General features: G+C 34.6%; 1 protein-coding gene across 1 annotated transcript; it reads left to right on the plus strand.

Annotated features, from left to right (window-relative positions):
• The first annotated feature begins 985 nt into the window (after nucleotides 1–985).
• Nucleotides 986–20,789, plus strand: LOC129001171 (U2 small nuclear ribonucleoprotein auxiliary factor 35 kDa subunit-related protein 2). Its single transcript, XM_054428384.1, has 9 exons — nucleotides 986–1,284; nucleotides 4,566–4,657; nucleotides 4,921–5,126; nucleotides 6,668–6,763; nucleotides 8,291–8,442; nucleotides 8,981–9,124; nucleotides 13,025–13,251; nucleotides 13,990–14,146; nucleotides 19,979–20,789. The coding sequence occupies exons 1-9, from the start codon at nucleotides 1,277–1,279 to the stop codon at nucleotides 20,577–20,579; spliced, it is 1,683 nt and encodes a 560-aa protein (XP_054284359.1). The 5' UTR covers nucleotides 986–1,276; the 3' UTR covers nucleotides 20,580–20,789.
• Nucleotides 20,790–21,661: the final 872 nt, after the last annotated feature.

Here is a 21,661-nt window from a genome sequence, read left to right on the forward strand (position 1 = left end):
TGAGAGTGGCCACACGGGGCGATCCTAAGGCCGGGGCCACACGTGGCGGATCGTCCGCGCGGCTTATGATCGTACGATCATAAGCCGCGCGACGATGTCCCGGCCACACGGAGCGGATGAACCGCTTCCGGTTGAGGTTTCCCAGCCTACGTACTGAGATTCTAACATGGTTTAATTTACTCGTTCTCGTTGTGGTCATGGAAGAAACACGTATGTTAGTTTGTGCATTAGAAGCGTGTGGTGAGCTAGAGCCTGAGGCAAACCGAAATCATTGGGTCCATCATTTCATAACCGATAAACCATTTGTGTTCCAAACCTTTCACTCATTTTCAAGCTATGGTTTCGCATGTGCTCGTAAAAGGTTTGGAACACAAATGGTTTATCGGTTATGAAATGATGGACCCAATGATTTAGGTTTGCCTTAGGCTCTTGCTCACCACACGCTTCTAATGCACAAACTAACATACGTGTTTCTTCCATGACTACAACGAGAACAAGTGAATTAAACCATGTTAGAATCTCAGTACGTAGGCTTGGAAACCTCAACCGGAAGCGGTTCATCCGCTCCGTGTGGCCGGGACATCGTCGCGCGGCTTATGATCGTACGATCATAAGCCGCGCGGATGATCCGCCACGTGTGGCCCCGGCCTTAGCCTTTGAAACAAAACTTGCAGCATGTATATGAAATATATTACTGTATTGTAGAGTTAAGTGAATTATTTTCAATTTAATTGTAAGATAACTATATTGATTTTTTGATACTAATGCCATAATACATGGTATAACAACATACAACGAAAAACATATATAATCAATTATCTTGGTGTTTGTTGGGCTGAACTGAAATTACGAAATGAAATAAAATCTTTATGTTCTTCTTCTTCATCTTAACCATTTTCTTTTGGTTTTGATTTTGTTTGATGTCGATTTCGACGATTGCGAGCCGCGAGCGATTCCGTCCGAACCGAATGATTGTGATGTCGAAGTGAACTTGTGATTGAGATTGAGATTACGAAACGTCACTTTTCTAAATCATAAAATTTCGTTAATTCGTGCTTTAAATAAATATTTAAAAGAACAGTTATATGTTACGAATCGGAAAATATCTGAAGTTATAATTAGTATAATCTGATTTAGCTTTTGCTTGTGCTATTTTTTTTATTGTAAGGCTGCGAATACCTGTTAGGTTAGGACCTAGTAGGAACAATTAATTTCAAGTCTTTTTGTTTTTATACTATCATTTGCGAAATGTGTATACAGGTTCCATTATTGGATTATGGGAAGGTAAGTTCTAAGCTGTCTAATTTTATCAGCTAATGCTTTCTTTTAAGTGCATCAACTTCTCAAAAATTGTAGTTTATGATAACCTTGGGTAGCCTATAGCTTGGAGTGAGCTATGGTTGAAAATAGCCAAGGACTTGGGCCTAGCATTAACTTAATACAAATTTTACTTAGGACTTAGGGGTAGACTTCCGTATCTGTTGGCACAAACAACCGAAGGAAAAGATCGATTAGGCTATTCGATTGTTTCATTCGATAGGCTATATCGCTCGGTTAGTTAGGTTAGGTTAACCTTACCTAATTAACCAAACGAAATATCAAATAATCGATCGGGGTACAGTTTTCTTAACTGGGCTATGCTAATATTGATTGAAACTATACCTATAATAGAAAATATTGATTAATAATCGATATTTTTTAAATATAGGCTATCTATTAAGTTATTACAAGACAACTTAGAAATTTCATGACTCAACATTTCCTTAAATCCTAGGCCTAACCTATTTACTACCTTAACTTTAGGCAAGTTTAAACCTAAGTTAATTGAGGTAGCAGAATTTTTACCCCTGAAATTATCTCCAGAGCGAAACTGACGCCACAGCCTAGGGAGTAAAATTCCAGCTGCAAACTTTTGAGTTTTACAACCTGAGTTCATGGTTTATTTAACCCTCCGAGTGTTATGTGTCGTAAAAGCGACTCATAACACATCCGCTGTAGTGTTATATGTCGCTTTTGCGACTCACAAACACTGTTTACGGCGACGGTTCTGGGACTGACTGAATCGGATTGAACTGGATCGAGTTAGGTATAGGAGTTTTTTTTCAGCAGATTCAGAGCTTTCTCCTGATGTCTTACGCTTTTCATTTCAGTTCCGAAAATATGATTCAAATGATTCAAATGATTTATTAGGCCATTCAGTGCATACAGGACAATAGGCTACGTCAATAATACAATAAATAATAAATAACATGCCAAGCTTCTTCTAGCATTCTTGACTAACAAAATTAAATTAAAAGCTGAAAAAAACATGCAGGATCTCAATCAATACAAAACATGCAAAGCAATGCATGCAACTAAAAATGAAAAAAATGAAAACTACATGCTGCAAGCCATGCAAGGCAGAGAAAAATAAATAAATTTACATTTTTGTAATACCTCTACTGGACTACTGTGGGTTCAACCCAATAGTAACAAGCTGTGCATTCCAAAACTCTTTTATGGAATAGAATGGACTGGCAAGCATCCAAGCTTTTAGTGTGGTCGCAAACTTGTTCGGTAAGAGTTGTCTTACAGTTATGGGTAAGGCATTGTAGAACCTTATTCCTGCAACAGGAAAGCAGTTGAGAGTTAAATCTAGTCTAACTCAATCTCTAAAAATATTTTCATTGTTCCTAGTGCTATAATGATGAACATTATTAACCAATGGAAAAGCTGATTCATTGTTCTTAATCTCTAACTTAACAGGCATTGGTAAATAAATACATTGTGTACAGGCATTATACTGTAGCAGATAGATTATATTATATTGTAGCAGACAGCTGACATTCGTATTTGTAAACAGCTTGGTTAACCTCGCACCGATGACTGATGTGTTTTATTACGTTTATCATTGTTTTAGTGTTAAAAATCAAAAGTAGGCTAAGTTAGTGATATACGTGGTGCATTATAAGAAGATTTAAGTGGTTTTGAAGTGCTGGTTGATGATCCTGAAGAAGTAGGTGGTGATATTGATGTAAATTATTAGCCAGATTCCTAGCTATGGTTAGGCTATGCATTCTTAGCTAAACACTATGTACGCCGAAATCAGTTTTTTGCCCATAACTTATTTATTTGCAAACCTACTTCCTTACATTATTATATTTTTGGAATCCTCATAAAATTCTGAACAAAGTGGCTATTTTAAAATATTTGTAGACCTATAAATTATAACAATATATTGAATTTTGAAATTTTTAAAATTTATTTTATACTTTTTGAGAAATGTTGACCCCACAAAAATTGTTTAAAATTTTTTTGTAATGTTTTTTAAGACCAAAACTAGAGACACTTGGAGGGTTAATCAGAAAAGAAAAATTAAATTATAAATTCTATAGGTTGTGTACGGGCCATAATTTTACCCCTGGACTTTAACTTACTCCCTTCACGACTTTTGCGGCCCGTTTTTTTACCCCCGTACCTATTTTACCCCTGTCCATATATAGTCCTATAGAATTTGGCGAGGAATACGGTACTTTACTTAATTTTGTACATGATACCTACGTGTTTTTATAGAAAGATGTTTTCAGTCAATTATTATTTAGGGCTTTTTAACTTAACTTATATTAGGGAATCGTTAAAGGAAAATTTAATTTTTAAAAATATCAAAATAGGCTAGTTCAAAACATTTAAAAAACTTAAAACCCAAATTTTTCTTTCTGTCACCGTGAAAAATATCACTAAAATAATTGTCATATCCTTAAGTTAGGCTAACTCAAATGGGATTTTATGGGAAATTTTAGTAGGTACCAACCTACACGAAAATAAAGCTCACATTCTAAGCTACAGGCTAGCAACAATTTTAACGTTCTCCAGCAATGGCTGAGCTCATACTGAACTAATGTCGTGGGGGTGGCCACTACTACATCAATGACTAGTCAATAGGCCTAGTGGACTACATCAATTGATGTAGTCGCGCCACGAGCGCTCCTATCGGCCTACATAAATTGATGTAGTCAGCACTGAACTTGTTAAATGGTTTCCTCAAGATTTAGAAGATTTACAGAAGAGTGTGTACAAGAGTATTGTCATCTGCATAGCAAATGACCCTACTTCCACGTGATAATCACAATGTAGAACAAATAAATCAAAACCAGCTCATAGTTCTGCCTAAATGTGGAATTTCATTTGTTTGGATCAGCTGTCTGAAATTGTGGAATAAGCATGTGATGTCCTGGCCATCTGCTGATCTGTTCACGCCTAGACCAGTCTTGCACATTAGATGATCTTTTACAAGCGAATGACAAAGCCATATCGGTAACAAATTTTTGGAAAAGCGAAGTCTGATTTCCGGACACGGAAAGTAAGTAGGCCTACAGTAAGTAGCATGTGATAGTTCTGTATCAAATGTTTTTAAAACTTATTAAAAAATTCTTATTGTTTACAAAATTAGCCTAACTATCCTTGCCAATTTTAAGCCAATTTTAAATAAATTCGTCTGGTTAGGGGGGAAAAAATTCCAGACTTTAAAATTTAACCAAGTAATGTGCTGTACATTTGTATTAGTAATGCACCTACTGTATTTTCAGGCATGCCGTATGGCGCAAGGAAGCCAAGAAATCGAGAAGAAAGAGGATTAGGACTATGTTAGCTGTTGCCCGTGACAAAAAATTATTGGAAGGTAAGCGATAAGCGAACCCTACCTACCTGCAGGGTTTGTCTACTTATCATTGCAATTAATTGTCTTTTTTAATTACCATGTTAAGCAAGAGAATGTTGTTGGCCCTAAAACAAAAATTGTCTTATAAAAGCCCATTTTAAATTTTGTTTAGGCTACCATACCATACTTTATTGTTCTTTATCGCAACACAGCCGTTATATCAGAATTTAAAACTAGTTTAGCCTGTACTGTTAAAAATGTTTATTTATTGTACAACTTTATAGAACAAGAAAAACGAGAGAAATCACCTACATACATAGCGTGGCTAGAAGAGCAACGTGTGTTGGAAGAGTTTAATGCTGCTGAGGAACAACGTCTTGCCATGCAGAGACAGCAGCAGTTTGATGCAGCAGAGGAGTCAGCTCTCTTGCGTTGGAGAGAGCAGCAAAGTCGCCTGGCACAGGCTAAGGCTGAAAAATTTAAACGGGAGGTTAGTGCTTGGTGTTTGAATCAAACAAAAGAAGAATATTAATGTCTTAATCATCTATGTCATCTATTTTCTTGCTGCGTCTGATGGTTCTCTTTTCTTGTTATTGCGTCCCATTGAGATAATCAAAAGGCGTGAAATAATATCTAAATTGCTGTAGGCCCTAATCTTGGGTGATAATTTCGGATTTTGCTGCAATCGGGTTGATTACGATCTAGCTGTGATTTGATCAGATATTTTCTCTCGCAAGTAACAATCGGCAGATATGATTGCAGTCTTTCAACCAATTTGAATTAAAAATCACTACGCTCATAAGCCTATTTAACCAAACTAAAAACAATATGAATGTCCCCAATATTCAATCACAGTGGCTCACTTTTTTTTATTTCATTCGTGTATCACTCACTATCAAAGCTATTAGTTATAAATCTAAGTCTTTGGGTGATGACCGCGTTGTTGAATAAGCTAAACCAGAGGCCGACATTTTGGATGCTTCAACTCTTCCAGGTTAACTACTTTTCACAGAATTAACTTCAAGAAGTTCTGTTGAATAGTGGTGTACTCTGAAGATGTAAGCTGTTACACATCCGAAATGTCAGCGTCTAGAAGCTTATTCAACGGCGCGCGGTCATCTTCTGAAGACCTAGATTTGATCATGTACTGTTACGATGGACAGTGGCGTAGATACGACCCCCCCCCCCCCTTGAACCTATGATTATTTAAAAAATTTTAATAACATTTAAAAAATAATGTTTCAACGTATGCAATGAAACAGTGAATATTTTTAATATTACTTCTTTTGTATTAAGCTTGTTTTTCGTAAGTATACTTTCAATATTAATAAATCATAAATAAACTGCAGTGGCAGTAGCATGGTTTTTGGGCGCAAAACGGAGTAGAGTCGCGGAAGGTCTTGCTTCGCTGGCAGTGCATAAGAACATACCGTTGTCGCAAGTTGAAGTAATGGATGAGTTGGCAAAGAAACCGAGAAGAATTCTTCTTAAGTAAATCAAAAGATGACTTACACAATCAAAAACGTGTTTTCTTGGTTATTTTTTAAGTATTAACAACAGATTTCACTTTTCCGAAACACTTAAAAACAGTGTTTAGAGAAGTTAATTTTTTTAATTTTCCAGGCTAAACCCCCAGACCCCCTTTGCCTACTGGGGGGTATTCCATACCCACCAGACCCCCCGGCATACCCCCCCTTGACATGAGTCCATCTACGCCCCTGACAATGGACACCTATTATCTAGATTTACCAACGCTTTTAGTTGTAATCCAGAATATCTTCAATTTTGCCACATCTACCCAACAATATTTAAAAATAAAATATCTAATCATAGATTGGAAGTAAATGTGTGTTTTCATAACTTCTTGCTAGTTTTTACAAGAACAATGTTGAGAGCAGAGCTACCTGTTACAATAACCTACCAGACAGTGAGTTAAGTAATTAGATAATTCTTTTTACAATGATTAGGTAAAAAAATATGACGGTGGCACTATACAATTTTTTTCATGATTTACCAAGATTTTGTTTTTAGATGATGATAAAAGAAGATTGGGAAAGAGAGCAGTTAAAAATACAAATAGCGGAAGAAGCTCGTAAGAGGATGGAAGATGAAAAAAAGAGAAAACAGGTGAGAAATGTGATTTGTATTTCTTTTTAGTCAGTAAATACAAGCATGCATTTTTCATGGGCTAGCTTCTAAATCTAACTAGGTCATTTAATGACAGACCTAAGTTTTTTTTGTTACAATTACACATAGGCCTACAAAATTAGTTTCTCTAAAATGTTTGTTTCATAATTGGAAACATTATTTTCAAGCGATTTTTTGTTATTAAAGAACATAAAATTTACAAACAACAACAACAGTGAACCGCAAACAAAAACCGGCTGCTACAGCAATGACTGTGTGAAAGATAAAAATTAAATGCTATGACAAATTGAACACTCCTATATGTCTACTACACACTATTAATCTGAACATTGTTGGCTACAATCATTTTTCTTCAACCAACAATGCTGCTAGCTTAAATCTTCAAGAGGAGTTTACCAAGCTTCACCTTGTATCCTATATGACAAATGTCTAGGTGATACTCAGCAATAGTCTCTTAAGAGTCCTTGGAGCCTAGACGTTCTAACTCATAAAACGATTAAAGAACTACAAAGAAAATTTCCAGGGCTGTGCGAATCCAGAAATTTTGGTTCGAATCCGAATCCGAATCATAGCTGTACAGATTTTATCGAATCCGAATATTTTAATTAATCCCGAGTCGAATCTGGGTCGAATCCGAATCTCAAATTTACAGCCATTATCGAACCTGGATCGAATCCGAATCTGAAATTTAAAGCTGTTATCGAATCCGAATATTTAAACCTGTTCAGAGTCGAATCCAAATCCGAGGAAAGTCAGCAGTACCAATTTTCACATTTTTAGACCACATTTTCTGGGGCTGAAATAACTTAGGGAATTGCTTAAAAAAATTCTTGAAATGGGCCAAATAAAAAAGTTATAAAATTTAGGCCTACCTATTTGAAGTTTTGAAACTAAAAAATTGGGCATAAGTTAGGCATACCACCTAGGCCTAAGTTACTCGCTAAAAGTGATGGACTACCAATTTGTGTAGTCTAAAACATAGGCCCAGCCTATTATACATCTCGGTGTTAATCCTCCACACAAGCCTATGTCTGCATTACTATTACAAGTAACAACTAACACTGTGAGGTTAAGTTTACTGATAGCCAAGATAGGGTTCAAATGCGACCTACACTAATGTGCCTAAAACCTAACACCAAGTTGGTCAGGTTCCTAACATGAACCAGTACACAGCAAATCGGAGTGCACAAGTAGTTTTTTAGTGTCTAAAAAATTATATTGAAAATTATATTCAATCAGAATCTAGTAAATTTGAATATCGAATCTCAACTCGGATCTATTTCCAAGAAATTCGAATATCGAATCCGAACCCGGATCTCTTACCAGTAAATTCGAATATCGATTCCGAATCCGAATCCAGTTAGAAACAGTAGATTCGTTCTCGAATCCGAATCGAATCTCTAAAAAGATTCGGATTCGATTCGTTTTTCGAACTATTCGCACAGCCCTGAAAATTTCTAATCTCTCATTGATACCAATGAAAATGAATTAAAACATGTTTTCCAGGCGGAGCTTCTTGCTCAAATAGATGCCTTTATCGAGGGTCGAGCTGAATTACCTGAGGAAGTCAATGTGTCAACCCAAACTCAGCCTGGCCAACCGGATTGTCCGTTCTTCTCTAAAACTGGAGCCTGTCGCTTCAGAGACAGTTGTTCTAGGTTTGTCATGCATTGTAATGTTTATGTTTATTGAAGTAAATCCTATCTATATCTTGGATATTTTATCTATCATTTGTCAAACATCTTTCGATAAATTCAAATTGCCTGTACATGTAATATAGCCAATTGTGCTACTTGCTTTGTGATTGGAGTTGCTAAAAGACAACAAGTTCCAACTTTCAAAAACTATTTCTTTAATCCTTTACTATTTCTCCTTAAATTGAAGGTTACAATACCAATATCAATAGGGAAGGTTGCAATAGGGTGAAATATGGAGACTCAGTTTTAGATAGGCCTACTAATCCCTACATTACAAAATAAATAATACTGAGAGTTAACCTGTTTGTTTTTAGCCTGTCCTTATTTCTTTCTGGAATATTTCACCTTCCATAGGCCCTATTAGGGATGAAGGGAAGCCTGTAAATTTGTAGGTAAAAAAATGAGTGGATGTTAATATTTACAGGACAGTATTGGTTTGGAGCATTAACTTAACTCAAGTTTAATTCTTGGCTAGGAATAATGGAATTTTTTTCTTTAGGAATCATGTACGCCCCGGAATCAGCAGAACATTACTCATACCTAACTTCTACGACCATTTTGGGCTGACGACTCTCAACCAGGATGAATATGATACAGACCTTAGCCTAGAATATGAAGAGTCTGAAACCTACCAGCACTTCAAGTAAGTTCTTTTGTTTTCAAACTGTACAGGTTAGAAATTTATGGACGTATAAAAAAATTTTAAATTGGGACTTTCGTTGCACTATAAAGTCTGCTAATTTTACGTAAGTACTGTACGTTCTTAGGTTGAAAGTTCTTTAGCTTTAATTACTGCAAGCTGATTTTATTTGACAACAAAATCCTAAAGTTTCTATTACCGATTATTAGATGACAGTCTTTTCAAGAATTGGAAAGTTATTCGTGAATTTATCAACACAAGATGGGCTTTAAACTTCTCATGATTTTGTCATAAACAATCAATACTCATCTACTCCTATTTTATTTATCTTTACACAATATTTTAGGTTATAATAAAATCAAAAATGTATTACCGGTATTTAAATTTTCTCACTTTTTACTCTGATTCTGATTCCTTAAAATGTATTCTCAATTTTGGTTCACTAATTAATCCAAAAATACAAATATAAAACTTAAACTGCTATTTTTCATTTCAGTAGCCTAATATAATCAGTACCGTAACATATGAACTCTTAAAAATATGAACAAGCTTTTTAACTTAAACAGAGTTTTATCAAAAAATATTCCTTTGCTTATTTATTAGGCCTATTAAAAAAATGTTCTTTCAGCAAGAAGACAAAGCCAAGAAATTACATTTAAAATATGTGTCTTGTTAATAAGATTAAGAATAATTTATTCCATTGATATTTTTACAAACAAATAGGACATGTCATACATTACAAAATAATCATCTAAATACAATCAAATTTCCGATACATCAAAATATTACATAAAATACAATTAGTTAGGCGTAATAACTTATTTTAATTAAAATTTAACATCAAAATTGCACTTGATAAAGTCACTTGGGCTGTAAAAAGGATTTTGAATTAGACAATTATAAATTCTATTTTTAAAAATCAATCTTAAATTTTTTATTATTTTCTAATTTTTATTATTGTATCAGAATTAATTGTAATAAGAATAAATAAATAAAAAATGTATGTAGGGTCCAGGCATTTTGACAGTAACATTTAGAAAATACACGGAAAATATGATCAGTTTGCGTAATACCAATGAATACAAACCTTATAAGAAGAGAAATGTTTATGTAGAATAGTCAGATCTCTCTAAGCCGATTCTTTGTCAGTCAGCTGACTTTGCCGCACGCTCCCGATAGCAGCACCTTCACTGCCTAGCGGACTGTCCGAAATTCAAATATTCCCAACGGAATTTTTAACATAGGCATTGCGCTTCGTATAAGGTATGTATTCATTGATAATACAGCTGGGTTTCCTTTATTTTATCCTATTCAGTACAAACAGGTTGTAAAAAAATTGGTGAACAAAACGCAGAATATTACTCAATATTTTAGAGGATACTGTATTACTCTATGATGCTATACCGTAAGACTGCATTGATGACTGTATTATTTCTAGCTATTTACCTGGTGTTACAAGAAACAGTTAAAATCGATGGAATCAGGACCAACTTTATGTGATCAATTCTTGGTTTTGTTACCAAAGCTAAATTAGCCAAAACCAACAATTTATATTTTTGGCAACACCTGTCTCTATTCAAAATATACCTTTGAGACTTCATAATATATAAAAAAAAACTTCTTGTGTTAATCTGGAGCTAAGCAACATTTTAGTGTTTCTACCACTCTATTATATTTTAATGATGCAGCTGTTTAGGAATGGTTTTAACATGTGACACTAGAATGTATGACAGTCCATTAATGTGTTGGTTGGTTCAGATCTCTTCCCTCGGCAGTGACGGGTAGACACCAAGCCAAGGTGGAGATCACTCCGTGTACATGCACCAGTGGTACAGGCTCGTAGTCACTCTGTATTCTGTAAAGAGAACAAATTTAAAATGTCAGTGTTTAAGTTGCAATTTGAAATCCCCTGTATCCTTTTTAGACAGACGGAACTGGTGGTTGAATTGTGATAGTAGCCTATAATACTCTGCATTAAAAAAAAATATATTATTTAAGTAAAAAATACAAGAAATAAAAATAAACCTAACTGTTAAAAAAATTGAAACATTTGGTAAATAATTAACAAAAATACCCAAGCTGGTCTTTGCTCCATTCACAATATTTAGGTGGTTATAAGGGAATAAATCTATTCAATATACCTTTAAAACAATAATTTAACAGCTAAGGTTTGCTAAAACGTCAATCAACTGCAACATATATATCAAGCAAAGAAAATAGAGGAACTTCCCTTCAAACCGCATACATTTTGTGAACGGACCATGGTTAAATTAAATAAATACCTATGAAATAATGTCTAAACAAACCACATGCAGCTACTGCGGTGTCAATATCAATTGAGCGATTCTGATTGACTCTTTGGAGATCTTAGATGCTTGTTGGTGAAAGCTGTCCTATGCTCACTCCTTACCCCCATATTTTACTTAACCCTCCAACTGGAAGTGGGTGAACTCTGTAGATGCGAGGGAGTATTTTTTTAGTTTTTGCAGTCAAATCTGCAAAAATTCATATAAATTAAACCAACAGAGTAAACCTGTTAAAACATATAGTGAATGGTTTGTAATGAAATGAAGAATTAGAAAGGGGCAACAGATTAATATTTACAACACCAGTTCTTAAAATTAAGTTGAAAAAACACAACAAAATTTTTTTATTCTAAAGTAATTTTGTTGCGTGAACAAAAGTTTTTTATGTAAAATTTGAGATACACAGAATGTACATAGAAATTTACCATCAAAAAGCTACAGACTTTTCTCAGGATCGAACCAGCGAACTTTTGATTGTCAGGCGAGCATTTTAACAACTCAGCCCATGATAAACTTTAGGAGTAAACTAAGTCATGAGTCATGAGTTTAACTTTGGGCCCATAAGTGAGTAAGGTTGGCAACTCCTGGTTCAACACACTAAAACTGTTAAATACAGAACTTATGATAGTTATTCTGTTTGTAAGATTGTAACCCTGGTTGCAAAATATCCACATGATTTTATATGTTTATTTATTTTTTTTTACAGAATGCCATTACATCATAAAATGGCAGGAAATTTGTCAATCAATGCATCATAATACTTAAATCTAAATAGTCAAAAATCCAAATAAAACAATTTCAACACTACTTAACCCTCCCAATTTCCACTTAAAAAATCATTTAAAGAATAAAATGTAGTTGTTGGTTCATGCTCCCATAGTTAATGGTAAGTGGCAGGTTCTGGTCTAGTACCCTTGATATTTGATATATCAATATAATAATCAACCTTTTGGGGGATAGATCCTAGGGTTAGCTGTAAATCTTATGGATGAAAAATATCCCTAACATATCACAGATAAAATTCCTTTAAAAAATCAACAGCTAACAAGTTGAGTCGAGCTAAATGAAAGCCTGACATTCTAAAATCTGCTTTTCCTAACAGCCATTTTAAAACTTAAATTGGAAGCTGGTGTATAGGCCTAGATACTTTGCTTTTGTGAGTAGCTATTAGCTTTTCTCCTTAGCTTAACTATTTTAGAGCATCCAAGATTTTTTATATTTTTAACTGAAGTTACAGTTTTTGTTTGTTATATTGAATGTGAAGTATCGTAGTATAGGATGTGCACCTATGAATTCTGCCTAGCCTTCAGTCCAGATTTACACACTCCCAAATAGACGTCAGTCAAAAAACCGCCCACAAGTAATGTACTTTAGTGTCCCCATGGCATCTGTCAATTACAATTCCTTTTAAGATTTTGATTTTTCGTTTTATGACGAAAGAGGTTCAATGGTGTAAGAGATCTTTTAATGTTTTTGATATAAACCACATCCAGGCTGTTCTTTAAAACCTAGCTTAGCCTAAGTTTGATCCTTAAATTAAACCAACAAACATTTCCTATATCTGCATTTGTTGATTTTTAAACTCAATTTGTTGCAGGGAGTTTTACAATGATGTTTTGCCGGAGTTTGAGCAGTTTGGAAAGGTTTTGCAGTTCAAAGTTTGCAACAATGAGGAGCCACATCTGAGAGGCAATGTTTACGTGGAGTTTCAGAGTCGTAGACACGCCCTCAAGGCTTATCGAACCTTTCAAGGTCGCTTCTATGCTGGCCGGCGACTCAACGTTGAGTTCACCACCATTCCGTCCTGGATAAACGCAGTTTGCGGTAAGTTATCATCATCATTACCAATCTAGCAGCTTAAGGCCTAAGGGTACGGTATGCTGTAAGTCACTCTTTCATGAATTGTTAAGTCTAGTCAAATCCTGAGCTGTAGATTTAAATAAGAGACAGTACTTTTTCCTGATATCTTCTCATTGAATTTAAGTCCCAAAATTCTGCAGACGATGACTCAAATTTCAGATTTCTTGGCAAACCTGTAGAGGCAGTACATAAGTAGCACAGAAGCCTACAAGTTTTAGTGCTGAGTAGATTCATTAGTTACTGGTTTATTGCCCTTGCCATTCGGACTTAATGCTGATTGCAGGCATTAAAGCGTAACCATACTCGTACCGGAGCGCTAAACAGTAGCCTAGAGTCAGTGTGTCAATCAGCACCAAAACCAGGATTTTTTTTAATATTCTTTAACAATTTATTTGTATTATGATTCATTATCTATGTATGGAAAATGAAGGGAAATGTATTACATTATGTATCAGTTTTATATTTGGCCTTTTTCACAATATCCCGGTATTTTTCAAAGTCAGCTCATTTGATGTACAACACACTAATTCGGAGCCTCCAACACTTTTTTTATGGCAAGATACTTTGTAATGGTTGCTACATTTCATGAGTCAGAAAATACAGATACAGACACGAATAAATACTTTTAAAGTGGTTAATAACATAATATTTGCTGAAACCGTGAAAAAACTATTTTTTAAAACTGTTCTTGTTCTTTTATAGGTCTGTTTCACCGAAAAAAATGTCCTAAGGGTAAGACGTGCAATTTCTTGCATGTTTTCCGAAACCCAAACAATGCCTTTGCAATTCATGATGGACACTCATCTTCGAGGCGCCAATTCTCTAGATCTCGCTCCAGAAGTCCTCAACACAGATCGAGGTAACAAACATTTGCTTTATTCAATGAATGTTTAATTTTGTTTGACTTATCCCTTACAAAGGTGTTTTAATAGTTATTTGTGTAACTAGTGGTGAAAGTGGCACTTTGCTGCACACGAGAGCAATGTTTACGCATGAGCCGCAGGCGAGTGCGGAATGATCTTGAGTGCAGCAAAGGCCTTTTTCACTCGTGTTACACATTATATTTTTCCTACAGTCACTATAAAGCATATAAATAATTAGTCTTTCAAACACTATACAACACGTTTTTAGGTTCAGCTGGCAACACAAATGGTGCACTAGAGAAAGTAGTACCCGCGGTCCGTATCACTCCGCTATTTTTCCTCGGCAAGAAATGTGCTCCGCGTTTTGAGAATATAGTTCTGTATGTTTTTTTGGAATTTGAAGTGGTTTCCGCGCCTAAAAAAAATGCTTTAAAGGTATTTTCTTGTTTATTAAGATCGTAGGAATGTTTTAAAAACGTTTAAAAGAAAAGACCAGAAAGTTCAGAAATACCGAAACTATAAACACAAAATGACAGGTTAAATCGTAGTTATAATAGTCAATCAGCTGCTCATAGTATTATTATCTTTAAGTGTTGCCAACTTATTTCCAAGCGTACACGGATTACGTGCATAATAGAACCACGCTGTTTTGTGTTGTTTCGTTGGAATCCTGATGTGCGGCAAAGTATAAACCGTACGGCAAAGTATAAATATGCAGCAATTAGCAGCTTTCTGTACCATAAACAGTACAAGGAAGCCAACTTTGTCGGGTGAATGTAGGAAAAATAAATTGGTGCAGTGGAGTTTTGAAATAACAGTAAAATTCCTACTATTACCATGCATATGTACAAAATTAATAGACCTGCATAGTATACATTAGTTGTTTTGGTAAGTTACATGTGCAATTCATTGGTGCACATTGCTTGATGCGTTCTTATTAGAAATGACTGGTTAGTGGTTAGTCATTATTTATTAGAAGTAAGTTATAATTATTTTTTTAAACCTCAAACTATTGTTTATGACGGTCTTCACATCGGTTTAATTCAGGCCTATATAAAAAAACTACACTCTGCTACCAATAAAAAAAATGTATATTGTATGTTTGTCATTACTTTTATTTTTCAAATGTTTATTTATAAAAACCACAACATTTTACAAAAGTGTATAACCAGCTGGAAAAGCCAGAAATTTTGGCTTGTCTGCAGCTTATAAGGAAAACTGGTTGTTAGTTTAAACAATAACTGTGACCTCAGTCACAATTTTGTCTTCCTTGTTTCTGGTGCACGTCTGCCTGACTGTTGATTCTACCTTCAAAGACAATTGTTAACCATAATATTAACAATTTTTTACTAAAATACCTATATGATGATCAATAATCATCCACAATAAATAAAGAGCATTAAATCATTTTTAAGGGTGCGCTTTACCTCAGCTCGGGCTTCAGTAGCTATGTTACACCACTGGACAGCGCTGCGAGAAGCGCTTGCAGAGGTATCCAAGATTACTGTTTTCGAATTAACCAATAAAGCTAGGGTTTCCAAGATCACGCCAGCGTGATCTGTCCGGCGTGATGTCTGTTGGCGCTAATTTTTGTCCGTCATATGTCCGATCAAGCTCGGCGTGAGAGTGGTTTGCATAAAAAGCGGACATTCGCAGTTTTTTCACATTTTTACAAGAATCCTCACAGAGTCCTACACTTGTCCGTTCGGCGTGCACGCCAGAAATGACTTGGGTCATTTCCAGCGTGCCACGCTCTAGACTCACGCCGGACAGATGGCGGGAAAACTCATGTCCGGCGTGATCGCTCGCGCTTGGAAACCGCACCCATATAAAAGCATGGCTTCAATTTAAACTTGATTACGTAATCACGCTTGTCCACTCACGCTGTCCGCCCGGCGTGATCTTGGAAACCCTAGCTTAATGATAGCTACACACTCTAAACGGCTTATAGTAATGCAAAGACCAATCTATAGTTCTTCGTTTTTCAAATTTTCAAATAACGTTTTTTTAATAAGTTAGGGCTAGTTGAAAAGACCTTTTTCTTGTCTTACAACTCAATTTTATAAGGTGTGTATTGAAAATAATTGAGATATAGAAACAACAAACTATAGAAAATTTCATCCTCTTTAATATTAGACCTTAACTTTGATTCTACCTTCAATTAGCCCAGTCAAATGGTGTTTAAAAAGGGCTCAAAGTGGAAAGTTCTGGTGTAATTGTTTTTTATGGCTTATTTTATGTTTTTGGGGTTGCTGAACACGAATCTGATGTTTTCCAACAAAAATTATTTCGGCAAATATGAATTAATTCATAAAAAAATGCTTTATTTCTAGTTTTTGGCTTACAACTTTTAAATTATAGGCCAGTAAAATAGGTTTTTGCCCAGAAATAATTCCTGGAAAGCTGGAGATCATTTTAATCCTTTCTATTTATATAGAAGTAAAAGGATTTGAAGTTTGTCCCATTTTCCAGGTGAGCTTCTGACCTGGGACCACAAAAACCTTGAAATTCAGGGTTATTTTATAAATTTTGCTAAAACGTCAAAAAACCGTCTAGCCTACAAAAAAAAAAAACAAAACAAAACAAAACAAAAACAAATCATAAATGAATTGTTGAGCATAAAATTCCGCATACATTTAGTATCTGGTGATGAAAATCGAACCATAAGTGATTTATAATAATATAAATAAAGTTATTTTATTTAGAAATTATTAAACATTGAATACCGGTATTTAACATTTATATTACTTCCAGAAAATGGATACCAAGCACATTATCATTTACAAAGTAATAAATAGAAATTACAAAATACCCCCGCCGCAGCAAACCTGCAGACTAAGCGAATTTTCACTTCAGTGAAAAGCTATTGCTCCAGATCAGAAAATAGACAGACTTAAAAGTATTTTACCCGCTCATGCAGTTGGGGAGATGGGAGTTTGATTCCTTAAAACGTTTTTAAAAAGGAAATTATCATGGGCTACAAGATATATAGATATAACAGTTGTGGATCTCAGCAACTTATATACTTCAAAGGATAATGACAAACCCTCTGTTGTGGATTTGATGTGGATTTTCAGCAAGTGGAAGATGTGTCCGACATTTTAGGATGGGGTGGATTCATGAAACAAACTACAAATAATCTCCCTTTTCAAACAATGTTCGTAGCTTGCTTGCCTTTTATTAATGCCCTGCCACCTGATTACAACATAATATACACATGGCCCTGTGTAACTTCAGTGCTACAGTGCAAATCTGCTAATCAACAAGCGACTGTGTACACTTTTGACCAACAAGTAGTTAGTCTACAAAGTGATTATTATTTTGACAATGTCATTATCAGAATAGGTAGATTCCACCTACTTATGTCCTTTCTGAAGACAATATGTTACATCATGGATGTTTAGTACAATATATGCACTGCTTTCAATAGAGATTCTGACTGGACATGCCTATTCAAGAGCTGATAGAGCACATATAAAAATGCATATGTTTTGCCCATGCATGCTTGGCAAAACTTATTTTGTAAAGAAATTGGAAACTATGTTTTCTGCTCGGCTCCAAATTTTAGCTCATCATGGTGCTACTTCTAAACTTTGGAACTTTGAGATGCTAACACTTGTTAAACTATTCATAGAAGCTGAAAGATAGGCGAACTGCAACCTTCACCTCAAAGTTATTTATCAGATGCTACCATATTTCCATGCAAGCGGACATTTCTTGTATACTAAGTGCTGTAATCTGTACCTCCAAGACGCACTCGTTGAAAGACAAAATGAGCCCTGAGGAATATTAAAAGTTTATTGGTGGTGGATTTACCATTCAAAGGACCAACATGTTCTGGAGTGGATCATGGACGGACATGTCCATAGACCAATCTCTTATGAGAGTAATGAAAATTGCTGGAGCGCTTACCCATGACCGTGGTGTAAGTGAAGGGTTTCTGTGCATATGAACAAAGGAATGACTTCACTACAAAAATTTGTGAAGAAATGGAGAAGATGTGTGGAGTGACAGAATCAGCTCTGAACAAAAAGTTAAAATGAGATAAGCTAGAATCAAAAGAGATGGAAATGATTTAAAAAAGTTAGATGATTGATTTACGCAACGTAAACCATTCGCTGATGTCTCTTAGCTCGGGTGTTGTGGGAGACAGCAATATAAACTGCCACAAGGCTAAGGAGATTGGCCAATCGTGGGAAGTGATTTTCAACAGGCAAAGTTTTACAGAAAAGGCAGAGTTTTGCCACTTTCCACAATGATCCACTCCCTTAAAATACATGATGACCTTAATCGTGCCTATCAATCCAACTACTATTTTTACAGAATGACAATTGCCAAGCAGTCTGATGAGAAACTTGAAGGCTTTATGAAATACGAACTATGCCCGTACCCAATGCCTCTATTCGATGACTTTGGTATCAGGAAAGAGGCCAAGTCTGCATTATGTAAAGCATTCACACATACTGAAGATCCAAATCTTAAAAGGTGTTTTAGGCGAAAAAGAACCTGAAAGTAGCTCTACAGAAATCATGGTACCGTTGGCCAAGAAGACTCGGAGAAATTAAAAATCTTAACTTAATCAAAGTCATTTGTATCTACCATTATGTTGGTGTTCATGTATTTTTAAATTAAAAGGGTTTAATATTTATAAATAAAACAAAATTTATGGGACATTTTACACTTTTACATCCTATTATAACCTGGAGAAGTCATAACAGAAATTAATTTGGCTTTTTTCCTAAATCAATGAGTTTTGCAGAACTTTTAAATTTAGTTTGATTAAAACTTCTTTGTTGTAGATAAAAGTTATAGAGACATAAACTGTAGAGAATTTTATGCTCTTTATTTTAGTATCGGATGATATGTGGGAAAAATTATTATTCGATAAATTATGAGCCAAAAACTAGAAAAAAATACTATTTTCATCCTATTTTTCAAAAAAATTCATACTTGCCGATAAAATTTTTGTTGGAAAACTTCAAATTTGGATTCAGCACCCCAAAAAACATAAAGAAAACAAAAGAAAACAATTACACCAAAACTTTCCATTTCAAAACACCATTTGACTGGGCTACAATGTAGCAAGTGCAAACAAATATCTTGCAAACCCTTGCATTTGGTGGCACACCAGGGGTAAAGCCTTAACTATAACATTATAGGCCTAAGCAATTTAAGCAGCAATATTTAACCAGGTTTGAAAAGATTCATTAAGACAATATAGCTACAATAATTTTCACATGTATCATTTTAACTTCAACATTAAAACAGAAAAAAATTGCTGTACAAACTCGTAGCCTGTTTGTTACTGTCTTAATTTGTAATTTATTCCTTTACCAGGATAAAGTAGGGTTGAGGGTTCCCGGATTTACAAAAACTTGGTAAATCTACAAAATATTATTGAACAGGAAAAATAAAAAACATTATAAGGGAAACATCTCTTTTTGATTCTACTTTCACTTCTCGTAACACAATTTTGTCTGCAATTGGAGCATTTTATTGCAAATGTATTGGGTAGGGTTATGACCTTGAGTTGGCTGGGCGTAGATGAGTGATTTATGATTTCTTTATAAATATATCCTACTGCGCTGCTTCCCTCTGAGAAAAAGGATCCTGCAGTTTAACAAAAATTTACCTACAGTTTGATACAAAAAAAATGACTTGTGTTGGGAATTATGACTGTCTCCGTCAGCGTTTGATTTTACTTATTGTTCCTAAAATGTGTCCTGGTTAAGCTGCAACACGATTAATCGGGAGTTGAGTGTAATAGAGTTACACACCTGTTTTGTTTTTGTTTTTAAAACTTATACAAATATTTTTTGTTTAAACAGGAGCAAAGACTTGAATTGGTCAGACAGTTCCGATTCAGAAAATGAGAAGAAAAGAAGAAGAAGTCCCAGTGGCAGCAAAAGTAGGATACGATCAAGAAAATATGAATCTGATTCCGAAAATAACCAAAGAAGTAGAAGTGTAAGTCCCAAAAGAAGCAAAGCTCGTTCAAGAAAGCGATCAAGAAGTCGTGAAAAAGATAGAAAGAGAAGAGAAGGTAAAGAAACCAAAAACCACGAATCAAGATATAGGAGTTCTTCAAGAAGTCCACATCAAGATAAAAAGTACTATAAAAATGATAAGCGTGATGATAGAAGAGCAAAAAAAGACAAACGTGAAACAGTGACAAAAGAAAAAGATGAATCTAGTAAAAGAAAGAAGTATAAAGAAGATGACAAAAAGAGGATTGAAAAAACTTTAAGTGGTAGTGGCAAAAAACATGCTGATCCTAGGAACGGTAAAGAAACCAATGGTAGACATGACTTGAGCAAACATGAAAAACAGTCAAAAAAAGATAATGATTACAAAAGAAGTGACAAGAAAAGTGAAAAAGAAGAGTACAATAAGAAACATAGGAAACATAGTGAAAGCTCTGATTCATAGTCTAAAACAATAGTTTTAAAACTAAAATTAGTTTTCAAACATGGCAATTGATATGTACAGATTTGATTTAATACAATTACCAACTAAGGTCCTTTCAAGGCTCACTTTGTAATTTTAATTTTTTCATTGAAGAATAATTTTTGTTTTGAATAGCCTAATTGTATAAATATCGTATGTGTAGAAACTTTAATTAAATATATTTTAATTAGATTTTGTGTTTTTCTCTTGACGCATATATCATTATTCAGGGTTTTAAGAACGATCTTAAAGACTGTGTGACACAGTTAAATAAAAGTCATTTTGTTTTTGAATTAATTTAATTTTGATTTTACCACAGAAATGCTAAAGAAGTGTGATAGGATATACTTAAATTACTTTATTAAGTATTAAGTACCCATTTTAATACTTTTTTTATTGAAATATTCACAGGCTTAAAGAACCAGGGACCGAGAATTGCTTGTGGTGGTGTTTAATTTCTTTGAGAAGTTAAAAAAATTAACATAAGCCTACATATGTACAACTTCCATGATATTCTAAAATATGTAATGAAACAAATTATGCTCAAGTGTTTAACTACGGAAGACAAAAAATTTTGTTTTTATTGACTAAATCCCTATTTATAATTATATATGAATAGGGAAGTTAGCGGTAATAAGAAATATATCAGGGATTTATTAATGTTAACGGGTGTATCAACATAAGGTGTTCTTGTTGATATGATAGGAAAGTTATTCTATGTAATGAATTGTCTGCCTTTTAATCTGGTCCAAACTGTCAAAGCTTGACAGGGGCATAGTTGATTAAGATAAATTAAATGCAGAAGTCATCGATAGCACCATAGAGAAGTAAGAAACAGAGGATGCATTCAACATTCAATGATTCAATGGTACGCATAAGTGGTGCCTAGCACCAGTTTGTTGTGTCTAGAGAAAATTCTTTTCGTCTTTCCCTTCCACTCTCCTTTGCCCCCATCATCACGTACTACAGCGATCACACAGTAGGAAGACCCTGTGTGCTACAAATGCTGTACATATGCTAGTTGGCCATCGCTGTTTGGGCTTTTTCCTTGCACGATACTAGTA

Source organism: Macrosteles quadrilineatus, unplaced genomic scaffold, assembly GCF_028750875.1.
Source record: "Macrosteles quadrilineatus isolate MER2022 unplaced genomic scaffold, UCM_ALF_1.0 Scaffold_8__2_contigs__length_117827958, whole genome shotgun sequence".
Lineage (NCBI taxonomy): Eukaryota > Metazoa > Arthropoda > Insecta > Hemiptera > Cicadellidae > Macrosteles > Macrosteles quadrilineatus.

Coding starts and splice junctions, on each gene's coding strand:
- LOC129001171 (XM_054428384.1), top strand. Junction 6,764..8,290: donor ATGAAAAAAAGAGAAAACAG/GTGAGAAATGTG, acceptor CATGTTTTCCAG/GCGGAGCTTCTTGCTCAAAT. Junction 9,125..13,024: donor GAAACCTACCAGCACTTCAA/GTAAGTTCTTTT, acceptor AATTTGTTGCAG/GGAGTTTTACAATGATGTTT.